Source organism: Equus przewalskii, chromosome 6, assembly GCF_037783145.1.
Source record: "Equus przewalskii isolate Varuska chromosome 6, EquPr2, whole genome shotgun sequence".
Lineage (NCBI taxonomy): Eukaryota > Metazoa > Chordata > Mammalia > Perissodactyla > Equidae > Equus > Equus przewalskii.
This window is the reverse complement of record NC_091836.1, coordinates 38,381,837-38,405,417: the sequence shown is the minus strand read 5'-3', so window position 1 is coordinate 38,405,417 and position 23,581 is coordinate 38,381,837. Positions and strand designations below refer to the sequence as shown.

The window sequence follows — 23,581 nt, the reverse complement described above, 5'->3', positions numbered from 1 at the left end:
CCGAAGTGGAACGTGCTAACTTAACCGCTGGCCACCAGGCCGGCCTCGAATGACTTACAATTCTCAGTGTTTAGGTCATTCACCTCCTTGGTTAAGTTTACTCCTAGGTATTTTATTCTTTTTGATGCAGTTGTAAATGAGATTCTTTTCTTCTTCTTTTTTTTGTTTTTTTTTGAGGAAGATTAGCCCTGAGTTAACATCCGCTGCCAATCTTCCTCTTTTTGCTGAGGAAGACTGGCCCTGAGCTAACATTGGTGCCCATCTTCCTCTACTTTATATGTGGGATGCCTGCCACAGCATGGCTTGACAAGTGGTATGGAGGTCTGTACCCAGGGTCTGAACTGGTGAACCCCAGGCCACTGAAGCATAATGTGCAAACTTAACTGCTGTGCTGGTAGGCTGGCCCTGAGATTATTTTCTTAATTTCTCTTTCTGATAGTTTATTATTAGTGTAGAGAAACGCAACAGATTTTTGTATATTGATTTGTATCCTGCAGCTTTACTCAATTTATTAGTTCTAACAGTTTTTGGTGGAGTCCTGAGAGTTTTCTATATATAATATTGTATCATCTGCACATAATGACAAGTTTTACTTATTCCTTTCTGATTTGAATGTCTTTATTTCTTTTTCTTGCCTAATTACTCTGGCTAGGACTTCTAGTACTACATTGAATAGACGTGGTGAGAGTGGGCGTCCTTGTCTTGTTTCTAATCTTAGAGGAAAAGCTTTCAGCTTTTCACTGTTGAGTATGATATTAGCTATGGGCTTGTCATATATGGCCTTTATTATGTTGATTTGTGAGACAATAATATGAATTTTCCTTTTTCTTTTCTGTTTCCTCTTTCCTCTTTTTTATTTTTTCTTTTCTTTTTTTTCTTATTTATTTTCTTTCTTTTTTTTAAGACAAAAGTGAGACCATTGGTACATTTTTCTTAGACTCCTCGAAAGTACCCTTGGTATTTGGACCATTTCCTGCTCTATTGACTGCTTTCTAAAGAGGAACGAGGATTGATAGAAGAGCTAGATTATTTCTTCTTGAATAATCTTGGGGAAGAGGTAATTTTGGAAGAAGTGTGTATTTGGCTTATTGCTTCTTAGACTGATAGGTGTTCACTCTGTATGGTACTTAGACTGGTTCCTTTTACCCATCAAGCTATAAAACATTTGCAGTTTGCATAAAAGAAAAGTCTTTTCAGATGCTCCTTAAATGAATATCTTTAGCTCTTTTATTACTGTCTGATGTTTAACTGTTTATTTTTAACTGATGAGTGAATTTTACTTATAATTCAGAGAAACTGATGGTGTTTATCATTTCAGTCTTTAAAAGCCAAATGTTTTGTTTAGTGTTGCTTCGTGAACAATCACAAAGGCAGCCATTGATTAATATGCAAAGCCCAGGTTTTGAATTTCTGCCCGTGTATTCAGAGCTCTTCAATAAACAGCTCCAAGCCCACCCCATTCCCTGGCGCATCCTGTTCTGGCTGGACATTGTGGGGATTCTCTGGCGTGAATTGATGGTGTTAATTAGTGAAGATAATTGATGCACTCCTAAGAGCTCTGGGATGTATATTAGGTCGAATTGCATGAAATTGTTAATTTTATGGGTTAAAAGTGTTGAAAATTGGCATTTTATAAAAGTTAAGCCTAAAATCTTTTAAACTAATCTTAAACCCAGCATTTTATTGTTAATTATTAAACTGAAAATTATGTTGCAATTATGGTGCTATTTAAGGCTTTATGTGATCTGGATGTTACTTTTTCTGAGAGAATTTGTTATATAGCTTTTCAAAAAAAATTTGAACTTATGAAATATTCAAGGAGAAAAGTACTTAAAACGTGCAGTTAGAGGAATAATGATTCTTATAGATCTCAACCGGAGTGTCATGGATAGTGTAGAATTTTGCTCTTTCTTCTTTTAGTAGAAATTTTCGTATTAAATGTCTCCCTCATTTGTGTTTCTTTCTTCCCTTCTACCCTTCTTCTATTTGTACCCTGCCTTATTCCAAAAAGAATTTATATTTTATATTTTTATCATATATATTTAATATTACATGCAAATTTCTAGTAGTAGATCTGGTATACAAAATTCAAGTGTAGAAACAAACCTGTATCATTTTCTAGCAGCACTGAAGACTAGCAATAATTTACCTGAATAAAGTACCTATAAAGGTAGTAGTATACTCTTTTTAGATTTTCCTAGGTACCTTTATATAAAACATCTGGTAAAATTATATACAGCATAGGAACCCTGTATTGTCAGTAAATTAAATACCTGTTGAATAAGTAGGATTATCTCTAATGATCAGGGCAAATGGGAGTGAGTTGAAGGAAAAGTTGAATCTCCATTATAGAAAAGTATGAATTTCAGAATATTTAAAAATTTTGCTAATATGTCAATGTGTTAATGTTTAGATTGATTAACCAGCTGTTGCCCAGTAGTGAATTTGTGATTATTGTACTAATGGTACTTGCTATTAATTTTTTCTAAGTTATTTTAAACCTTGCCCCTGAGTAATGTTTTTCCCAGCTATTAATTGGTTCTCTCTGAGAAGATATTATTTTCTAGTAGAGGTGAACTTTAAGGCAATTCCTTTGCTGCAGAAGAACTAGTTATAATCCGTTTCAGGTTTTTTTCTTTGGTGATCCCACCCTGTTGTTTCCACTTAAAGTAGAAAATTAAATACGTATAACAGTACAGCTTACTCCTGGCGCTTAATTGATGGTGTGTGTGTGCTGCCTGAATTATCCACATACTTGAATCTACCTGCCTCCTCCTTTTTCTTCCTATTTCTGTTTTTAGCTCCTGCATTTTGGGAGTTCTAGATAACATATTGGAGGAAATAAGTGAAGAGAATTGTTTCATAATCTGTTCTTAACATTAAAGGTATTTTGTGTCAAAATTCTTTGGAAAATATTCACACAGATAACTCTGTTAATTGAATTTCTTTGTGATATACTAATTCTTTAAGAATCATTTTAGTGATACTGTTGTTCACCATAATATACTATAGATTTAATAAATTTAGCTTTTCTGTGGTATTGGGATTATTAGATTTTTCCCCATTTTCTCTTTTTCCTTTGTAAGGAAGGGAAAAATACTTAGACTAAATAAAGATTTAAAAGCTTCTATAAACATATTTCAGAGGTTTGTTGCATGTATTACCTATGGTTACGTGTGGTTGAGGATGGAAACTGGCAGTCCTGTTTGCCTTTCTTGACAGACCAATTTTGGGTCTCATGAAGCTGAAATCAAGGCGTTGGCTGGGTTGGGCTCTCATCTGAAGACTGAAGAATCTGCTTCCCAGCTCACTCAGGCTGTGAGCCGAATCTAGTTCCTTGTGGTTCTTTCTCGTTCCCAGGTCTGAGGCCCCTGTTTCCTTGCTGGCTGTCAGCTGCATGGGGGTAGGGGCGCTGTTTTCTTATCCCAGAAGCTCCCTGAATTCCTCCTCACTTGGCCACCTTGGTCTTCAAAGCCAGCAGCGGCACCTTGAGTGCTCATTCTTTAAATCTTTTCTGACTTTCCCTTTGGCTACCACCTGGAGAAGACTCTGCTTTTGAAATTCTTAATGTGATGACATTAGGCCCACCCAGGTATTTTTTGTATTTTAAGATCAGCTGACCTGGGACTTGAATTACATCTGCAGCATCTCTTCCCAGTGTTACCTGGGTCAGTGTTTGATTAAATGACCAGGAGGGAGAAATCTTGACGGAGTTGCAGGGGGCACAGCTCTTGAGAATTTTGCTTATGAGAGAGTTATATAGTTTTTCTCTGTTGTTTGTGGTTCATAATATATTTAACATATATGACAACATTAGTTGATGGAAATTACTGATATTCCAGAAATTTTAAAACCACTAATACTCTGTAAAACTGATTGCCTGGGAGAAGTTTATGTATATACTCTGTTGTAATTGGTGTTAAATGACAACTCTTAATAAACGAGTTTAAACCCTATAATATAGAATGTGTTATTGATATTTCATTATTATTAGGACCTTGAGTTTGTTTTATATATTTCGCTTTGATGAATATCTTTGTGATGAATTTGCCTTTTCTTTTTACTGTTATCTTATGGGGGATTACTTATCTGAAGAGTGTGAAGATCCTCACACTCTTGTCAGAAGGATTTTGTGAATTCATATTCTAAGCAGTAATGTTTGGTGTCTTTCGTACCATATCTTTTCAATCTTAAAAATTTTTAGTCTTTTATATTTTGATAGGAGAAAAGCTGTTTCTCATCGTTGTAATTTTTCTTTTAAAAAATTCGACTGTCTTTGAACTTTTTTCTTCCATATGCCTATATTAGATGTAGTAAGTTTTGTGATAAAAATTCAATTTAAAATAAATACTGTGACTAATGCAGTATGGCAAGTTGCTTCTTCTTTCTTGGTCTCAGTTTCCTCTTTGGAGTGGAATGGCTGATTGAAATTTCTTTCAGCTCTGTGATTGTATATTAAACACCTTCCCTTACCCTATTTTTTAGTTAAAACCTGTAATACTCATTAGCATTCTGCTGGTACCTGTTACAATGGACTTTACAGTCTTTTAGAGAAGATAATCACACACATAGATAATACAGAAGACGTGGGCTTAGTGGTGGGCTGCCTGTGGAAGTGGCCCACTTATGTTTCTTTATCAGAACATGGTGTGTTACACTACACTACTGTTAAATCACTTTACAGTTATTCAGTCAATGTTAGAGATTTACTTGGGTTTGGGATCAAGAGTATAGCAGTTTGAAAGATTCTTTAAAGATGTGTTATTATTTGCAGGAGTGGTAGACTATTTTTCTGGGTTAGGGAGTCCTGAAGCAGACAGGAAGAAACACTGCCAATTCCTATTTTTGCAAGTTTTCGATATCAAATTATGTTTTCCTGAAATGGATGAACTGTTCCCTATGTGGTTTAACTGGTTCAGATTGTGGAGAAACAAATACTTTCCTTGTTATAGATGCCCCATTTTTTCAGACTGTATTAACTTTTTACCAGTAAGGATATATTTTTGCCTTATATTTAGCTTGTGGTAAACTATAGGCCTTAGACCTTGTTACTTTTTCTTGTCAGAAAAAGTGTGCTCCTCCCATACTTAAGTAATTGAGTTTTGAGCATAAATTCAGGGCTTTAATTTTTATTCGTGATGAACTTTAATCATTTTGGTTTGTCTTTGTAGCCTATTAAAATAAAATCTCTTTGAATTCTGTCTTTCAGTGTATTAATATCCCTTTGTTTCCTTCTGCCTATAAATTTGGAAACTATGTCATATATATTTTTAATTGTCCTTTATAAAATTTTGAGAAATTTAGAAATGAGCCTCCTTCCTGTTGCACAGTAACTTGCCATATACTTGACAGTCACTTAACATTCTTGTGTGTTTAATCAGCTTCAAGTTTGTCTAAGGGTATTAATGTTGAATTCCCATTTTAAAGTCCTATCCGTGGTGTAGCACAAAGACTCAGCTCTGTGCTTTGCTGTGGTTGTGTCACTGTGCCTTCTGTGTGTCTGTTCTGTCATTCTAGCAGCCGCACGTAAACATCCCTCCCCAAAAACAAAGTGCGTAAGAGTTTCTATTTAATTTCTTTGATTTATACTTGTATCTCATGCTGAAAAGCTTAGTTTTTAATTACATTAACAATAACTTGTTTGCTTTAATCTTCGGTTTTTGATAGTTTCAAAATAACATTACAAATATTACTGAAAACAGTTTTTTCTGTTTTATCTCTAGGATATATTCTATGTGGGATCTGTTACTTTGTGTTACTGTCATTCGAAGTAATTCCTGTCTGTGTGCTTAAGCCTCCAATTTAAAATGATTAGGTTCGATTGTTTTATTTGGCTTTTGATTTTCAGGGATTGCCTTTTTTGCCATTTGAATTTAGTTTAGTTTTACAAATATTTAAAACATTTATACGGCCCCCAAGTCTGAACTACAAAACAAGGCATTTGGAAAAATTTAGCTTTGAGTATCTCTATCTTTGTTTCTCCCATGTGTAGACATTTTAATTGTTTTTTGGTTTATTCTCTCTCTCTTTCTTTTGGTGAGGAAGATTGGCCCTGAGCGAACATTCATGCCAGTCTTCCTCTATTTTGTATGTGGGATGGCTGCCACAGCATGGCTTGATGAACGGTATGTAGGTCCATGCTCGGGATTGGAACCCATGAACCCCAGGCCACCGAAGCAGAGCGTGCGAACTTAACCACTACACCACTGGGCTGGCCCCTCTTCTCTCACTTTTTAAAAATAAGAAAATACACATATTTTTATAATTGCCCTCTTTTTAGTTAAAGGATAGACTATTCTTATACCATGCTTTCTTTTTTTTCCCACTTAGTATATGCAGAAGATTACTTTATAGCAACAGATTGAAATCTTCCTCATTCCTTTTAAGCTGTGACTATTCCATTGTATGGATGCAACATGGTTTATTTGATCATTCTGTTATTGATGGACATCTAGGTTCTTTTCCCTCTTGAGGTACTAGGGATGTCTTGCAAAGGATAACCTTATACATATGGCACTTTGTACTTTTGCCACTACACGAAGAAAATGGGGAAAAAAATTCTCTATTATTTTGGTAAGATTTGAAGACAGCAGAGGTGAATATGTCTTCAGTTTACAATTCTCAACTAGAAGGCTTGCTTGTCATTATGAATGGGTTTTATCAGATAATTTTTCTGCATCTATTGTAACAATCTAATCTTTTTCTCCATTAAGTTTAATTATAATTAAGATTAAATTATAATAATAGATTTTCTATTGTTACATCATCCTTGCCTTCCTGGGATAAATTCAATTTGGTTATGATATATATTTTTAGATTAATACAATGATGGGTTTGGTTTGCTATTTAAGATATTTTTATGCGTCTCTGTTAACAACTGAGGTTGGCCTATAATTTTCTGTTCTCAAGCTGTTGTCTGCTTTTTCCCATTTAATTTTTTCCTGTACTTTTTCATTGAGATATAACTTATATACAGAGAAGTCGCAAATATTGTATGTAGAGTTTGGTGAATTTTTGCTTATGTTTTTCTCATGTGACTACCACCCAGATTTAAGCATAGAATTTTTCCTGAAATTCAGAAAGCTCCCTTGAGTGTCTCCCAGTTAATACTTTTTCCACCAAAGGTAATCATTGTTCCTATGCATGAAATCCTACAATATGTACTCCTTGTGCCTGGAGTCTGTTGTGTATATAATAGAATCCCATTGTGGTTTTTATTTGTATTTCTATGGTAGTGATTTATGTTTAGGACCATTTCAATTGCTTATTGGCCATTGAAATGTCTTCTGTGTTGTGTTTATTCAAGTCTTGCATTTTTCTTCTCTTGAGTTGCCTATCTTTTTTAAAATTGAATTTTAGATGTTCTTTATAAATTATGGATACTACTCCTTTATCAGTTTTATGTATTTCCAGTTTCTTCTTCCAGACTCCAGCTTGCCTTTTCACGTACTTAGTGGTATCATTTGGTAAACAGAAATTCTTAGCTTTAGTGAAGTCCCATTTATTAAATTTTTTTGATTATAATTATTCTTTGTGTATTTTAAAGATATCTTTGCTCACCTCAATGTTATAAAGGTATTTTCTAGAAGAACTTGTTCACCTTTTATATTTGGGTCTATGAGCTATTTAAAATGGATATTTGTGTGTGATATGAGATAGGGATCAACATTAATTTTTATCAATATAGAAACCGATTGACCTAGTATATTTATTAAAATGACTGTCTTTTTTCCTGACTTAATTATAGTGGTGCCTTTGTCATGAATCAGATGACCATGTTATTGGCTACTGAGTGAATTCTCTGATTTGTTCCATTGTCCCATTTAGCTATTCTTGGGCAAGTACCACACTGTGTTAGTTATAATTTTATAGTAAATCTTGATAACTGGTAGAATAAATCTTCCAGCTTTGCTTTTCTTTTCATCTTTATGTCTTGCATTTCCATATAAATCTTTAGAATTAACTTGGCAGTTTACACAGATAAATCTGTAGATAATTTTGGGGAGAAATGAAACCCTGACAGTATTTTATCTTTGAGTCTATGTGCAAATGAGGTGTGTATAATATTTGTGTATAATATATGTTAATTTACAGTTTCTTAAATTTTGAAAAATGTAGTTTTTAGTGTAGAAGTCTTTCATATATTTTATTAGACATGCTCCTGGATATTTGATGTTTTCTTCTTCAATGTTATTGCAATTCGTATTGTTTTAAAATTTTATTTTCTACTTGTTTATTTCTAGTATGTAGAAATGTAATTAATTTTTGTGTATTTACTTTATGCCCAGAGACCTTGATAAATTCTTTGGTTAATTCTAAGAGTTTGTAAATTCTTTTGGATTTTATATGTGTACCATCTTTTATTTCTTTTGCTTTCTATATTGCACTGGCTAGGCACTCTAGAATGATGTGGAATAGATATGGTAATTGCTACTTCCTTGTTTTGTTCCTGATGTAAGGGGGAAACTTTAACTATTTCATCATTCAGTATGTTTTTTTTAGTTTCTTTCTGGATACTTTTTATTGCATTAGATTGTTCTCTTACATTTTTAATTTACTGACTTTTATTTTTATATGAGTAAGGTTTGGAATTTTTTCAAATGCATTTACTGCCTCACAGATGATCACATGACTATCCTCTCTTTTTTGTTAATGTGATGAACTACACTGATTTTTTTTCAGGTGTTAAACCAATCTTGCATTCCTGGGATAATCGACCTAGTCATGATGTTTTGTTGTTTTATCTGTTGTTGATTTCATTTTTCTAACTTTCTGTATTCTACTTAAAGTTACTACTTTATACCTCAAGTGGACTGTAGAAACCTTGCCACAATGTGTAGGTCCCTTTATCTTCCCTCTTTATCTTGTAGTTTTTATAAGCATTACATCTACATTCATCAGTGTTATAGTTTTTGCTTTCCACTGGCATATATATTTTCAGGAACTTAAGAGGAGATTAATGATCTATTACATTTACCTAATTATTTACCATTTCTGTGCTCTTCCTTCATACTAGAAGGTCCAAGTTCTACGTTGTTTACCTTCTACGTGAAGAACTTTCTTTAGTATTTCTTTTAAAGCCAATCTGCTGGTGATAAATTCTCTAAATTTTCTTTCATCTGAATATGTCCTTATTTTTACTTCATTTCTGAAGGATATTTTCACTTGATCTAGTTTTCTGGGTTGAGAGTTCTTTCAACATTTTGTAAATATTGTTCTACTGTCATCTTGTTCCTAATGAGAAATCCATTCATTTAAATCCTTATTACCCTATGTGTAATATGTCTTTTTTTCTCTGGCTGCTCTCAAGATATTTCTTTTATTTATTATTTATTTATTAAAATTTTTTTTATTGAGGTCATATTGGCTTGTAACATTCTGTAAATTTCATGTGTACATTATTATATTTCACTTTCTGCGTAGACTGCATTGTGTTCACCACCAATAGTCTGGTTTTTATCCATCACTATACATATGTGCTCCTTTAGCCCTATCCCATCCCCTTTCACTTTGGTAACCACCAACCTGTTCTCCTTATCTATGTGTTTGTTTGTCTATCTTCCACATATGAGTGAAATCATACAGTGTTTGTCTTTGTCTGATGAACTTTGCCTAGCACAATACCCTCAAGGTCTATCCATGTTGTTGCAAATGGCACAATTTTGTCTTTTTTATGGCTGAGTAGTATTCCATTGTGTATATATGTATGTATATATACCACATCTTCTTTATCCATTCATTTGTTGATGGGCACTTGGGTTGCTTCCACATCTTGGGTATTGTGAATAATGCTGCAGTGAACATAGGGGTGCGTATATCTTTTTGAATTATTCATTTTATGTTCTTTGGATAAATACCCAGTAGTGAAATAGCTGGATCCATATGGTATTTCTCTTTTTAATTTTTTGAGACATATCCATACTGTTTTCCATAGTGGCTGCACCAGTTTGCATTCCCACCAACAGTGTATTAGTGTTCCCTTTTCTCCACATCCTCTCCAACACTTGTTATTTCTTGTCTTGTTAATTATAGCCATTCTGATAGGTATAAGGTGATAGCTCATTGTACTTTTTATTTGCATTTCCCAATTAATTAGTGATATTGAACATCTTTTCATGTGCCTGTTGGCGATCTGTATATCTTCTTTGGAAAAATGTCTGTTCATATCTTCTGCCCATTTTCTGATCAGGTTATTCATTTTTGGTTGTTGTTGAGTTGTATGAGTTCTTCATATATTTTGGAAATTAACCACTTGTTGGATGTATGATTTGCAAATATTTTCTCCCAGTTGGGGGGTTATGTTTTTGTTTTGTTGATGGTTTCTTTTGCTGTGCTGAAACTTTTTAGTCTGTTGAAGTCCCATTTGTTTACTTTTTCTTTTGTTTCCATTTCCTGGGTTGACATGGTATTCAAAATACACTGCTAAGACCAATATCAAAGAGTGTACTGCCTATGTTTTCTTCTAGGAGTTTTAGGGTTTCAGGTCTTATATTTAAGTCCTTAATCCATTTTGAGGTAATTTTTGTGTATGGTGAAAGATAATGTTCTAGTATCATTCCTTTGCATCTGGCTGTCCAATCTTCCCAACGTCATTTATTGAAGAGACTTTCCTTTTTCTATTTTATGTTCTTGGCTCCTTTGTTGAAGATTAGCTGTCTGCAGATGTATAGTGTTATTTCTGGGCTCTCAGTTCTGTTCCATTGATCTGTGCGGTCTGTTTTTCTGCCAGTACCATGCTGTTTTGATTATTGTAGTTTTATAGTATATTTTGAATTCAGGGAGTGTGCTACCTTCAAGTCTGTTCTTATTTTGCAGGATTGCTTTGGCTGTTTGGTGTCTTTTGTCATTCTATGTAAATTTTAGGAGTCTTTGTTCTGTTTCTATGAAGAATGTCATTGGGGTTTAGATTGGAAATGTGTTAAATATGTAGATTGCTTTTTAACTTGTGAAATGGAATTTTTAACTATGTTTATCTTCCAATCCACAAGCACAGCATATCTTTCCATTTCTTTATTTCTTCTTCGATTACTTTCAGTAATGTCTTATAATTTTCATTGTATAGGTCTTTCACCTCCTTGGTTAAATTTATCCCTAGGTATTTTATTCTTTTTGTTGTGATTGTAAATGGGATTATATTCTTGAGCTCTCTTTCTGCTAGTTTGTTATTAGTGTGTAGAAATACAACTGATTTTTATATGTTGATTTTGTACCCTGCAACTTGACTGTATTCATTTATTCCTAATAGTTTTTTGGTGGATTCTTTAGGGTTTTCCATATGCAGACTTGTGTCATCCACAAATAGAGTTTTACGTCTTCCTTTCCAGTTTGGTTCCCTGTATTTCTTTTTCTTGCCTAATTGCTCTGGCTAAAACTTCCAATACTATGTTGAATAAGAGTGGTGAGAGTGGGCATCCTTGTCTAGTTACTCTTCTTAGAGGAATAGCTTTCAGGTTTTCACTGCTGAGAATGATGTTGGCAGTGGGTTTGTCATATATGGCGTTTGTTATGTTGAGGTACTTTCCTTCTATACACATTTTATTCAAAGTTTTTCTCATAAGTAGATGTTGCATCTTATCAAATGCTTTCTGTGTCTATGGAGATGATCATGTGATTGTTTTTCTTTATTTTGTTAATATGGTGTATTACATTGATTGGTTTGCAGATGTAGAGCCATCCCTGCATCCCTGGAATAAACCCCACTTGATTGTGGTATATGGTCCTTTTAATGTATTGTTGTATTTGATTTGCTAAGATTTTGTTGAGGACTTTTGCATCTGTGTTTATCAGTGATATTGGCCTGTAATTTTCCTTTATTTGTGTTGTCCTTGTCTGGTTTTGATATCAGAGTGATGTTCGCTTCCTAAAATGAGTTAGGAAGCATCCTGTCCTCTTCAGTTTTTTGGAAGAGTTTGAGAAGGATGGGTATTAAATCTTCTTTGAATGTTTGGTAGATTTCACTAGAGGAGCTAGTCTTGGACTTTTGTTTTCTGGGAGGATTTTGATTACCGTTTTAATCTCTTTGCTTGTGATTGGTCTGTTCAGATTCTCTATTTCTTCTTGATTCAGTTTTGTGAGGTTCTATGATTCTAAAAATTTATGTATTTCTTTTAGGTTATCCAATTTTTTCATGTATAGCTTTTCATATATTCTCTTTTAATCCCTTTATTTCTCTGGTGTCTTGTAATTTTTCTTCTTTCATTTCTGGTTTTGTTTATTTGCATCTTCTCTCTTTTTTTGTTAGTGAGTCTGGCTAAGGGTTTGTCAATTTTGTTTACTTTTCAAAGAACCATCTCTTAGTTTCATTGGTCCTTTCTATTGGTTTTTAGTCTGTATTTTGTTTATCTACTCTGATTTTTATTATTTCTTTCCTTCTACTGACTTTGGGCCTTGTCTGTTCTTCTTTTTCTAGTCCTTTTATGTGTAGTGTAAGATTATTTATTTGAGGTTTTTTTTTGTTTCTTAAAGTAAGCCTGTACTGCTTTAAACTTTCCTCTCAGTAACCTATAAGTTTTGGTATGTTTGTTTGCATTTTCATTTGTCTCCAAGTATCAAGATAATTCTTTTATATTTGGATTTCAGCAGCTTTATTATGATATTTTGGTTTGTGATTGTCTTTGATTTTATTCATTGAATCTGTAAATGTATCTCTTTCAACAAATTTGTGATGTTTTCGGGAATTATTTCATAAAATAGTTTTTTCTTTTTTTGTATGCCAATATGTTTCTTCTCTATGGGTATCTATGAGTCTTTTCATATTTTTCAGTCTTTTCAAAAAATTTTACATATTAGTTCTTCAAATTAGACAATTTCTTTTGTCTGTTGTCAGGTTCACTGACTCAGTCATCTCCATTCTGCTATTGAGACAAGCCAGTATTTTTTATTTTAGATTGTACATTTTTCAGTTTTAAAATTTTCATTTGGTCTTTTTTATATAGTTTACGTTTTTAATCAAAGAATTTGTGTCTTTCCATTGGTCTCAATGTCTCATGAAGCGTGTTTATAATATGTATACATATTGTGTTGAAGTCTTTGAAGTTCAACATCTGTTTCATCTCGTAATTGGCATTTCTTGATTGTCGTTTCCTTTGGGAATTGCTTATATTTTACTGGTTTTTGGTTTATCTAGTAATTTTGGATTTTGTCATGGACATTATGTGAGGCTAACTCCTATTGAAATCCTCTGGAGAATGTTTCCTTTTTTGTCTTATCAGGCATCAGTGTGGTGGGTTCAGATTTAAGTTTCTATCTGGACTTCTTTAGGTGGTGGTTTCAGTTCATTTTCATAACTTTTGCTATCCTCTTGTCTTTGTTGGGGTTTTGTACACACTCTCTGCTCTCAAACGGTGCTTTTCCTGGTTTCTCTGGCCTGAAGGCTGGAGTTCTCCAAGAGTTTTAGCCTCTCGTGCTGCATGCAGTTTTTCCTGAGTGGAACTGCTGTCAAGTCTAAGTAGTGAGAGAAAAAAAGAGAGAAAAAGGTAACTAGGATTATCCCCGCAGTCTTTACACAGCAGAGTCCTCTTTTATTTTTTCTCTGTTCAGAAGAATGGACTTTCACCTGGGGTCTTAAGGGCCTTGCTGTAGCTGAAGTGTTGCTCTCAGGTCTGTCTTTGGCTGAGTTAGAAGAGAAAAAAGAGGGAAAAGAAAACTTCTTAGCTTTTTCCCCCACACTCAAGGGGCATTTTTCAAATCCTCTGGCCAGAAAGTTGGACTTCTCTAAGAGGTTTGCTGTACATGCCTATTATTCCTGTCCTGATTGAGCCTTTCCTTGGGTCACTTCCAGGAGGTGACAGAAGGGGCAAAAAACCAGGAAGCAGACTGCCATTGTATTAGTCATCCTTCGAGTTTCGACAAAGCTCCCCAGTTCACCTCCTCTGAGTACAATTTTTAGAGTTCTCCAGTAGTTGTGTGTTTTTATTTTCTTTCGTTTCCTATAGTTTTTATTGTAAACAGTGGAAGAGACTGGAAGTCTCACATTCTTTTTTTGAAATAAATTCCACTGGATATAAAATTCTATGTTGATAGTTTTCAGACACAATTGAAAGAACTCAATCCAAGTATTCTGACTTTCTCATATTTCTTCCCATCAATGGAATGTGTATTTTTTCCCCCTGTCTACTATTCAGATTTTCTCTTTATCAGTTGTTTTTAGCTGTCTGATTATGATATGCCTGGTGTGATTTTCTAAGGGAGGAGGTAGGGCATTTTCTTCTCTTTTTTTGCCTACAGTTATACTTATATGAAGTGGCATAATGTTGTCCCAGATGTCTCTGATAATTTTTTCCTATCTTTTTCTTGCAAGCACACCCACACACAACCTAAAAACCAAAATAAATTTGGGGGGTAGTTTTTTTGCTATTTCTTCTAGTTCACTGATCTTTTCTTTTGCCATGTCTAGTATGCTTATTAGGTATTTTTTTGTTACAGATGTAGTTTTCAGCAGTTATAGTCCCATTGATCTTTTTTAGTTTTCATTTCTTTCTTCATTATCTTTTCTTTTCCATCTTTTAGCATACTAAGCATATTTACAAAGTGTTGTTACATTTTTTTTTTTCTGCTAGTTCCATTACTTGTGTTGTGTCCAAGTCTGTTTCTACTTAGTGATTTTTCTCCTGGTTACACTGCTTTCACTAGATTGGTTAGGCTTCTCTCATATATGTGGAGATTAGGAATTATTAGGAGTTATTTCAGGTTAATTTATGTATAAATATTTCCCTTCATTTCTAGTAGTTTCCTCCTTTCTTGGAGTTTGATTTTAAGGCCCAGTCATATGGCAGCTTTGAAATGTGGCATCTGTTTCTCCTTCCCAGCAATACTGCTGCTCTCTGTTTGGACTGTAGTCTTCCTTGCTGTGTTTTGGAAATGCTTTCAGGTCAAAAGTTTGGCTGAATATGGAGTTCACCCTATGTAATTCATTTCTCTCAATGATCATAGCCTGTCATGTCTTTTCTGTGTGGTTGAACTTCTATGCTTCAAACAGTGGTTTATACGTTTTATCCAGCTTTTCTGATTGTTTTGGTCTAGTCCTAGATTTTAGTCTCTCCTGGCTGGTGTCAGAATTCTCTTGGGTGTGGCTGGGCTGGTTGTGTAGTGGTTAAATTCATGAACTCTGCTTCGGTGGCACTGGGTTCACAGGTTCAGATCCCAGGCTGGGAAAAAAAAGTCTCTTGAGTGGTTTTTATGTCTGTGTTAACTGGTATCATAAAATAAGTTAGAAAAACAGTCTTCTTTTTCTGTTCTTTGGAATACTGTTCTTTCTCGTTCCTCATTGTTTTCACAATTATCTTAACTAGTCCAGATAAATGTAGAAGCAGCTTAAGTTCCATAAAAATTTCTCTTGACATTTTTTTGTAAATTTTTAATTGAAGTTTAATATACATACATACACTTCTTTTACGTAGTGTAGTGATGGCTGGATTTATTCATGTCGTTTAATGTGTTAATAAATACCTTTTTTCAAGCACAGCATTTCATTGCATAAATATACCGTAATATATTCACCTATTCCCCTGTTCATGCATATTTTTGTTGTTTACATTTTCTGTTGATTATAAATAAAGCTCCTATGAATGTTTATGGACTTATGTTTTGGTATACATCTGGAATAGTTTTTTTGGATCTATATTTGGGAGTGTATTTGTAGGATCATAGGATAGTTGTATGTTTAGTAGGAATTAGCAAACAATTTTCCAAAGTGGTTGTACTGTTTTACACTCCGACCGACAATATATGAGAGTTTCAGTGTTCTGCATTTTTGCCAACATTGGTATTTTAATTTTTAAAAGTTTTTGGCTCTTTGGAGAGTGTGCAGTGTTATCGCATTATGGCTTTATTTTGCATTTCCTGATGAGAATGGCTTGAGCATCTACAATTATTGGCCATTTGGTATCCTCTTTTGTGAATTACTTGTTCAGATTTTTTTGCCATTTATAAAATTAACTTATCAGTTTTTATTGTAAGGAGTTCTGTATATATGCTGGGTATAACTTCTTTGTTTTAAATTTTGATGCAATTGAATTTATTAATTTTTTTCTCTTATGGGTAGCACTTTTTTGTTTTCTATTTAAGGCATCTTTATTTGCCTTAGATTTATTCTTCTGTGTTTATTTTTAGAAGCTTTATAAATTTTCACATTTAGTGAATTTCCACATTGAATGACTTTTTGTGTATTGTTTAAGAGAATGCTCAAGGTTTATTCCTATTTTGTGTTTAAAAAACCTGCGCCAATCTACTTTATTGATAGTACTCTTCTTTTGAATTGCATTGATATCTTTGTCATAAGTCAAGTTTTGCTGTATATTTTTGGGCTTTTTCTAGACTTTCTCTTATATTTCATTAATTTGCTTGTTCATCCTTACTCTGTCTGTCTAAGATAGCCACACTATCTTAAATTACTCTTGCTCTATAGTAAGTCTTTGAAATCAGGAGGTGTAAGGCCTGAAACTTCCAGGTTTATAATTTTTATGGCAAGCTATTAAGTATCTTGATATATTATATGTCAAACAAATATTACTAGCTTTAACCTAAAAAGTGGTCTTTTCTCTGAAAAATCTAAAAATATAGAATGTAAGAATAAAGTATATAAAATAATATAGATGCCCACTAAAGGTGTGAAATTTTAACTCTTTTATCTGTTTAATTATTAAAAAATTGAAGAGTAATCCTATCAGATTGATGAAGATAAAGATTGAAAATATTCATTGTTTGTGAGGTTGTATGAAAACAGGCAGTTGTATACATGGTTGGTGGCAGTGTAAATTGGATCACCCTTTCTGGAGGATTATTAAGCGGTGGGCATCAAAATAGTAAGAGTAAAGTACTTTTAGTCGTAAAAATAGAGCTTCATTTTAATGATGAATTTCATTTGGTAACTATAGACTTTCATAGATATTTTTTAGCTAGGAGTATTAAAAAAATGAGAGGTAAAAGTCTTGATTTGCTTTTCTAGGGTAATTAACAATGCCGAGTTTCTTTGAGCCTTTTCCTTGAATGGTACTAAATTTTAGTGCTGTAATGGGAGTTGGGGATGTCAGGTATCAATAAAATATGTACATATATCATTCCATTGGGTCTTGCTCAAGGAAGTTATCCTCTTGATGAATGGAAAAGACTTTGATTAGAGGATGAGACGAAACGATTTGCAGTAAAATATGGATAAAAATGTAATAAAATGCTCCAACTTGCTGTTTAGAGGATGAGTGCTGTGGAATATCAATAAAAGAAAATATCAGCATTTGGCTGAGTTATTGGGACAGGCTTAAGTGGAGTTGGTAGATTCGAATTGCATTTTGAAGATAGGGCTATATGTGTGTGTGTATATATATAATATATATATGGGTAATGAGCATATTAAATTACACAGTAAAAGCAAGAGGTGTAAATTGAATGTAGGGAAGAATAGGCATAGTTAATAATGTATTAATTCCCTTAAACTCTTTGTGCCTGAGGTTTGTGATTCAAAGATAACCTCTTAGGAAGTTAGTTTATTGTCAGAGGTATATAGATAGAGAATTTAAATGTAAATGTGTGCACTTTTATGAAAGTATGTATCTGACATTGGCTTCTGTTGTCTCTTTAATTTTCTTTTGATGAATAGTCTTGTTTCTGTAAAGTTGATATAAATTCTATTTTGGAAGCATAATTAAGTGATGATTATAACATGAATTGGGAAAATTGTGTATTTTCTGTGAATGAATGTCAATTAATTAATATTTTCTAAAAAAGAACTTTCTTAATTTTTGAATTGGAGCAACAGAATAAAAACAACTCAAGCTACTTGCTTTCAGTAGAAATTTAAGAAAATTTACTTTATTTAAAAGAATATATAGGTGAAAATGTTAGTTTATCAGCCAGTAGAGTAAAGGTAGTATATTTTCCTTTTAATTCTATTTTCTGAGTCTTAAAAGAATAAATGATACCACTTTTTATGTCAAAGTGTATTGTGTTTATTCATTCACAAAAATATACTGAGTGGCCAGGATGTGCTTTGGACTTTCTGGACTATGGGAAAATATTGCTGGATAAAAATGTTTTCTTGAATCCCCTAAGGCTTCTTGGACCATTGCTTGGTGCTCTGCCTAATTATTGCCCTTTTGTCTTTTTAAGCAGAGGCTTTTCTGTCAGGCCCTTTTGAATAGCCTGTGAGTTTGCCTTTGGATGTTGTTTCGAGCTCCAGTCCAGTCAGTTGCAGTTGCAGAGTTGTGGTCCATCATGTGTCTCTCTCACATGGACTAGAGGCTAGGCAGATTTCCTCATTTCTCCTTACGTACGTGTTAGGGACCAAGGCCTATCTAGCACAGGGAGCTTGTTTTCAAAAGACAGTATTTTAATTTTCAGTCTACCAAATAAAGTCATCACCATTTACCAACTGGGTCCAGTGTACCCTTTTTTATTCTTTTATATATTTAAGTCAATTTATGAATAATTTACAGAATAAATAGTGGAAAACCACTTTATTAGAAATTTTGATAAGAATTTAAGCACAGGAAACCTCCAAAACTCTTTATGTCATGTAAATTTTGGTACCCAAACATCATAAAAGGTGAAGGAATATTGTCACACCTTAATTTTAGCAAAACAAGGTGATCCAGGTTGTTGTTGCAAAGTATTGTGTGATAAAGCCCTTTTGGTTTAATGACTAAATGGAGGAAAATACCATATTTTTTTTTCTTAGAAATATATTGTTCACTCATAATTCTTAAGTTATACAGTATTCATTTAGGATGTTATCATCAATCTGAGATGTCATTTACTAAAGCAATTTCACCACCATTATTAGAGTCTAGAGTCATGCTGTGTCTTTGCATTGCAACATCCTTTGATTGTAAAATATCTTTCTCTGTCAGTTTTCTCCTATTGTGGATGAAAAATGAAAAGTCTGAAATTCTCAAATATATTTAATGAAAGAGAAATGCCGACTACAAAGATTGTGTCTACAAACTTTTTAAGTACCTTCTTGAAAGGTGATGCACAGTCTGGGCAACACAACATGAAAACTGGTTGATGATTTATTTCACTATTCCATCAACATTGTGGGTCAGAGGTTGACAAAACTTCAGCTTACTGGCTGCTTGTTTTTGCACATAAAGTATTGTTGGAACATAGCCATGTTCAGTCATTTATGTATGGCTGCTTTTGTGCTATAATAATCACAGAGTTGAGTTGTAGCAGAGACAGTGTGGTCCACAAGCCTAAAATATTTACCATCTGTCCCTTTAAGGAAAAGTTTGCCAACCCCTGTTCTAGGTGTTCCCTCATCCTCCTTTTTTGGGGGTGGGGGGTGAGGAAGATTGGCCCTGAGCCAACATCTGTGGCAGTCTTTCCTGTATTTTGTATGTGGGACGCTGCCACAACATGGCTTGATGAGCAGTGTGCAGGTTTGCACCTGGGATCTGAACCTGTGAACCCTGGGCCGCTGAAGCGGAGTGTGCGAACTTAACCACTATGTCACTGGGCTAGCCCAATCCTCATTTTCCTTTTTAAAAAAAATCTTGTTTTTTATTTTAGTCTTTTTTCTAGCATGGTAGGGAAGAATTGATGAATGATGATGAATAGTGATGAAATAATACCTAGGATTATGAAATAACTGTGTGTTAAGATGGAGGAAAAATAAGACCAAAATTCTGTCTTAGATTTGTGAAAAGGTCCAGTGGATCCGTATGGTAATTGCAAGATAGAATGAGTCCTCTTTCATTACTAAAGAATATAATAAGGGGCTGGCTCTGTGGCCGAGAGGTTAAGTTCGCATACTTGGCTTCGGCAGCCTGGGGCTTGCCAGTTTGGATCCTGGGCACAGACCTAGCACTGCTCATAAAGCCATGCTGAGGTGGTGTCCCATTTAGAAGAACTAGCACGACTTACAGCTAGGATATACAACTGTGTACTGGGGGGCCTTCGGGAGAAGAAGAATTAAAAAAGGAAGATTGACAATAGATATTAGCTCAGGGCCAATCTTGCCCCTCCCCCCGAAAAAAGGAAAATTTTTCTTTTTACTTTGGAAGATTTCTAAAAACGAATAAAAAGACTTCTAAGAATGATTGGTTGTGAAATATCTACCCTATAAGTAAACTTGCTAAGTTTATTATTAACTTTAGTAAGTTTATTAAGTTTAACCATACTAAGGACAAAAACCTCAAAAAAAAATTTGGTCCGGTGGACTCTAATGATACGTATAAAGGGTTAATTCTTATACGTTCATACATTTTTACCTCATATCTTTGAAAGTTATGGCTTTTAATATTTATCCAGACTCTCTTGGCTACTTTTTTTAATAAGAAAACATTTTTAAAAGTTCAGTTCATACTGTGAATCTCTTCTTTTTTTAAAATTTTTTTTTCATTGATGCATAATTGACGTACAATGCTATATTAGTTTCAGGTGTACAGTATCATGATTTCAATATTTGTATACATTGTGAAATGATCACCACAAAGTGTAGTTAACATCCGTCGCCATACATGGTTATATAACTTCTTTTCCTTGTGATGAGAACTTTAAGATCTACTCTTAGCAACTTTCAAATATGCTATACAGTATTATTAACTATAGTTGCCATGCTATATATTACATCCCCATGACTTGTTTATTTTATAGCTGGAAGTTTGTACTTTTTTACCTCCTTCACCCGTTTACCCGCCCCCCCACCATGCAACCACCAATCTGTTCTCTATTATCTATGGGATTGTTTTTTTGATTCCACATATAAGTGAGATTATACAGTATTTGTCTTTCTCTGTTGGCTTATTTCCCTTAGTATAATGTCCTGAAGGTCCATCCGTGTTGTCATAAATGGCAAGATTTCATTCTTTTTTATGGCTGAATAGTATTCCATTGTATATATATGTACCACGGTTTCTTTGTGAATCTCCTAACTCGATTTAACTGCTCATCCCGTATGATTCTTCCCTATTATGTCATGTGGCATTGGCATTAATAATTAAAAGTTTTCTGTGACAATTTGTAGATAATATAGCATAAATTTGTTTTTTAAGGTGGATATTTGGATTTACTGTTTATTTTGTCTGGAGTGTAAAGAACCTTTTGATTTTCCAGTTTTTGTTTTTAAAATGGTGCAGCTGAATTTGTCACTGAAGTTAAAAAATCACCATTTTGAAAACTCTGGCAGACTAAGGACTTAGATGTCACTTTCAAATTTTGGTGTGAGAAGTGCTTGTTGTGATCTCTGAATTATGTTCATATTACCGTTTTAACTATTAATCACTGTGACCAAGGTTGTTTTATTCTAGCAACTCCGTGGGGAGATTTTAGTTTTGTGCTGAGACACATATTATAATAGCTGATTTTGAAATTTGATTATAAGAGCATGAAAAGTCTTATTTTCACAGGAAATTTTTCCTAATACAGTAAAGTTAAATATTTAAATTAGGTGAATTTTTTCCCTTATTTTTAATAATTAAAACAAGTTAGTTACAATTTTAAGAGATCATTAAATCAATATGTATTGCTGTTGGTACGGAGTCAGCAGAACTGTTAAAATTAACTATAATCTGCTTTTAAAAACATATTCACGCTAAAGGAGTAGTCATAATTCTTTTATCTTTATTTTTTTTAAGGCAAGAGGAGCAGACGTTCCAGAGATTTCTGGAGACCTTAGTCTTAAGACATGTGGCAGTACAGCCAGTATGAAGGTTAAACATGTGAAAAAGTAAGTATACTTTTACAGTGGGTTTTAAATGAATTCCTATAAATGGAAATTAGTTCTTTAATGTTCTTAAAAGTTTTGTTTAGGTTTCTGAGTAAAGAGGCTCTTACTCTTCATACATTAAATTGTACTATTAAGCCTTAAATTATGACTCAACAGTTAGTGGAATAGATCTGAAGATAGTCCACTTGTCTAAAAATACACTTCAATTTTGTTCTTGCAACAACTTTATGTCATTGTCTGTTAGGTTGCATTTGTTCAACAGGAACCATTCAAGTGTGTCTTTCTTGGTCCTTTTAATATGTGCTCCCGTGCATTTAGAAAAATCAGCTTTGTTGCTGGAGTTATAAGATTGGCATATCTCAGCTTTGCTTTGAGAAAGCCTGAATGCATGTCAGCAGTTGACTCTTAGGTGAGCTATCGGAAGGTGTTTGTTTCAGTTTTAAAAAGAAAAACCATCCTTTTACTTGCTAGAAGGTTAGATAGCTATGTTTTCATTTTAAGTATAGAAAAGACAAGGTTAAAAATGTTCATTCTGCACATCCAGACCCACCAATCCCGGACTGATGGGCTGCGACAACATTCACAGGTAAAATCTGGTTTTGTATTTTGTGGTGGGAATGCTGCTTCTCGTTAGAAGCTGGCCATTCACAGTTTCCATAACATTCACTGAAAATTTAGTTTTTCTATGATCATTGACTTGGTTCAAGATTAGGAGAGTCTAGTAATGCTTTTTAATTTTTTTTTTTTTGGTTTTGGCCTGTGCGCTAGCTCTAGTTTTCATTTGATTCAGTGTATTTCTGAAAAGGTTTGTGTGGATATATGTGTGCTCATGCGCATGTGCTTATTAAATAGTTTTGCTTGCATGAGCTCTTAAACACATTTTATTTTCTCCTTAGGTGTAGTAATTTTGACAATTCCAGTGTCTTGTATCTCACTTATGTATTTCATGTGCTTCAGGTTACCCTTCACTAAAGGTCACTTTCCGAAGATGGCTGAATGTGCACATTTCCATTATGAGAACGTTGAGTTTGGCAGCATACAGGTATATTTGAAATATTTCCTACATACTAAATTAATATATATCTATATCTATATATCTGACAGGTGACACTTTGAAGTAGTTTTTTCTATCAGTGTCTTATCGGTTGATGTGAAGACTTTTATTCTCTTCTGTTGGCTAATACTTGATGCCTGATGACTTCTGATTCATGGGGAAACAGTATAATAGAGTCAATGTAAATCTCAGAATTTCTATTAGATTTCTGAACAGAGTTTGCCACTGTTTTATAGCATGAACTATTCTAGTTGTTACCTGGCTCTTGTGTTGGGTGGTAGCAGTGATTGATAAATCGCAGTTGGGGTGAAGTGAAGCAGGGGCGGGGGGAGAAGTGCTAATGGAATTTCTTTCAATGTTTTTTTCTTATTGTGAAGTGTATAGTGTGTATGTGCATATATATGTATTCAAAGCATATTCATGTATACATATACATTACATAACTATATATGTACATTTTGAAGCCCAGGTTAAGAAGCAGATTTCCTCTGTGTCCCTCCTGTGTTGCACATGCCTTCCCTACCCTAGAGGTGACTTACACCATGACTTGTATATTCATTACCTTACATTTTTTTATTGTTTTACTATCTGTATGCGTCCCTAATCAATACGGTGTTTAGGTTTGCCTGCTTTAAACTTTATGTAATTGGAATTATTCTAATTCACTCAGCAAATATTTATTGAGCAAGTACTATGTGCCAGGCACTATTTTTAGGTGCTTTGGTTATATTAGTGAGCAGCACTAAAATCAGAGACCCATTCTTGAAGAGCATAAAGGATTGCCAAGAGAATAAGAGCTATGGCAAAAAGTAGAACAGGATAAGGAGGCTCAGGGATGCTGGCGTAGGTTGAAATATGCTACCAAG

General features: G+C 33.9%; 1 protein-coding gene across 7 annotated transcripts in view; it reads left to right on the top strand.

Moving 5' to 3' along the window:
• Nucleotides 1-23,581, top strand: part of ARHGAP32 (Rho GTPase activating protein 32) — a 318,750-nt gene that overhangs the window by 121,702 nt on the left and 173,467 nt on the right. For 4 of the 7 annotated variants that reach the window (XM_070623424.1, XM_070623423.1, XM_070623427.1 and 1 more), the window contains exons 3-4: nt 21,570-21,661; nt 22,619-22,703. In XM_070623424.1, the coding sequence (XP_070479525.1) occupies nt 21,570-21,661; nt 22,619-22,703 (177 nt within the window). Of the gene's footprint in view, nt 1-21,569; nt 21,662-22,205; nt 22,248-22,618; nt 22,704-23,581 lie in introns of all 7 variants that reach the window. The other 3 variants (XM_070623422.1, XM_070623426.1, XM_070623420.1) reach the window with 1 other exon arrangement.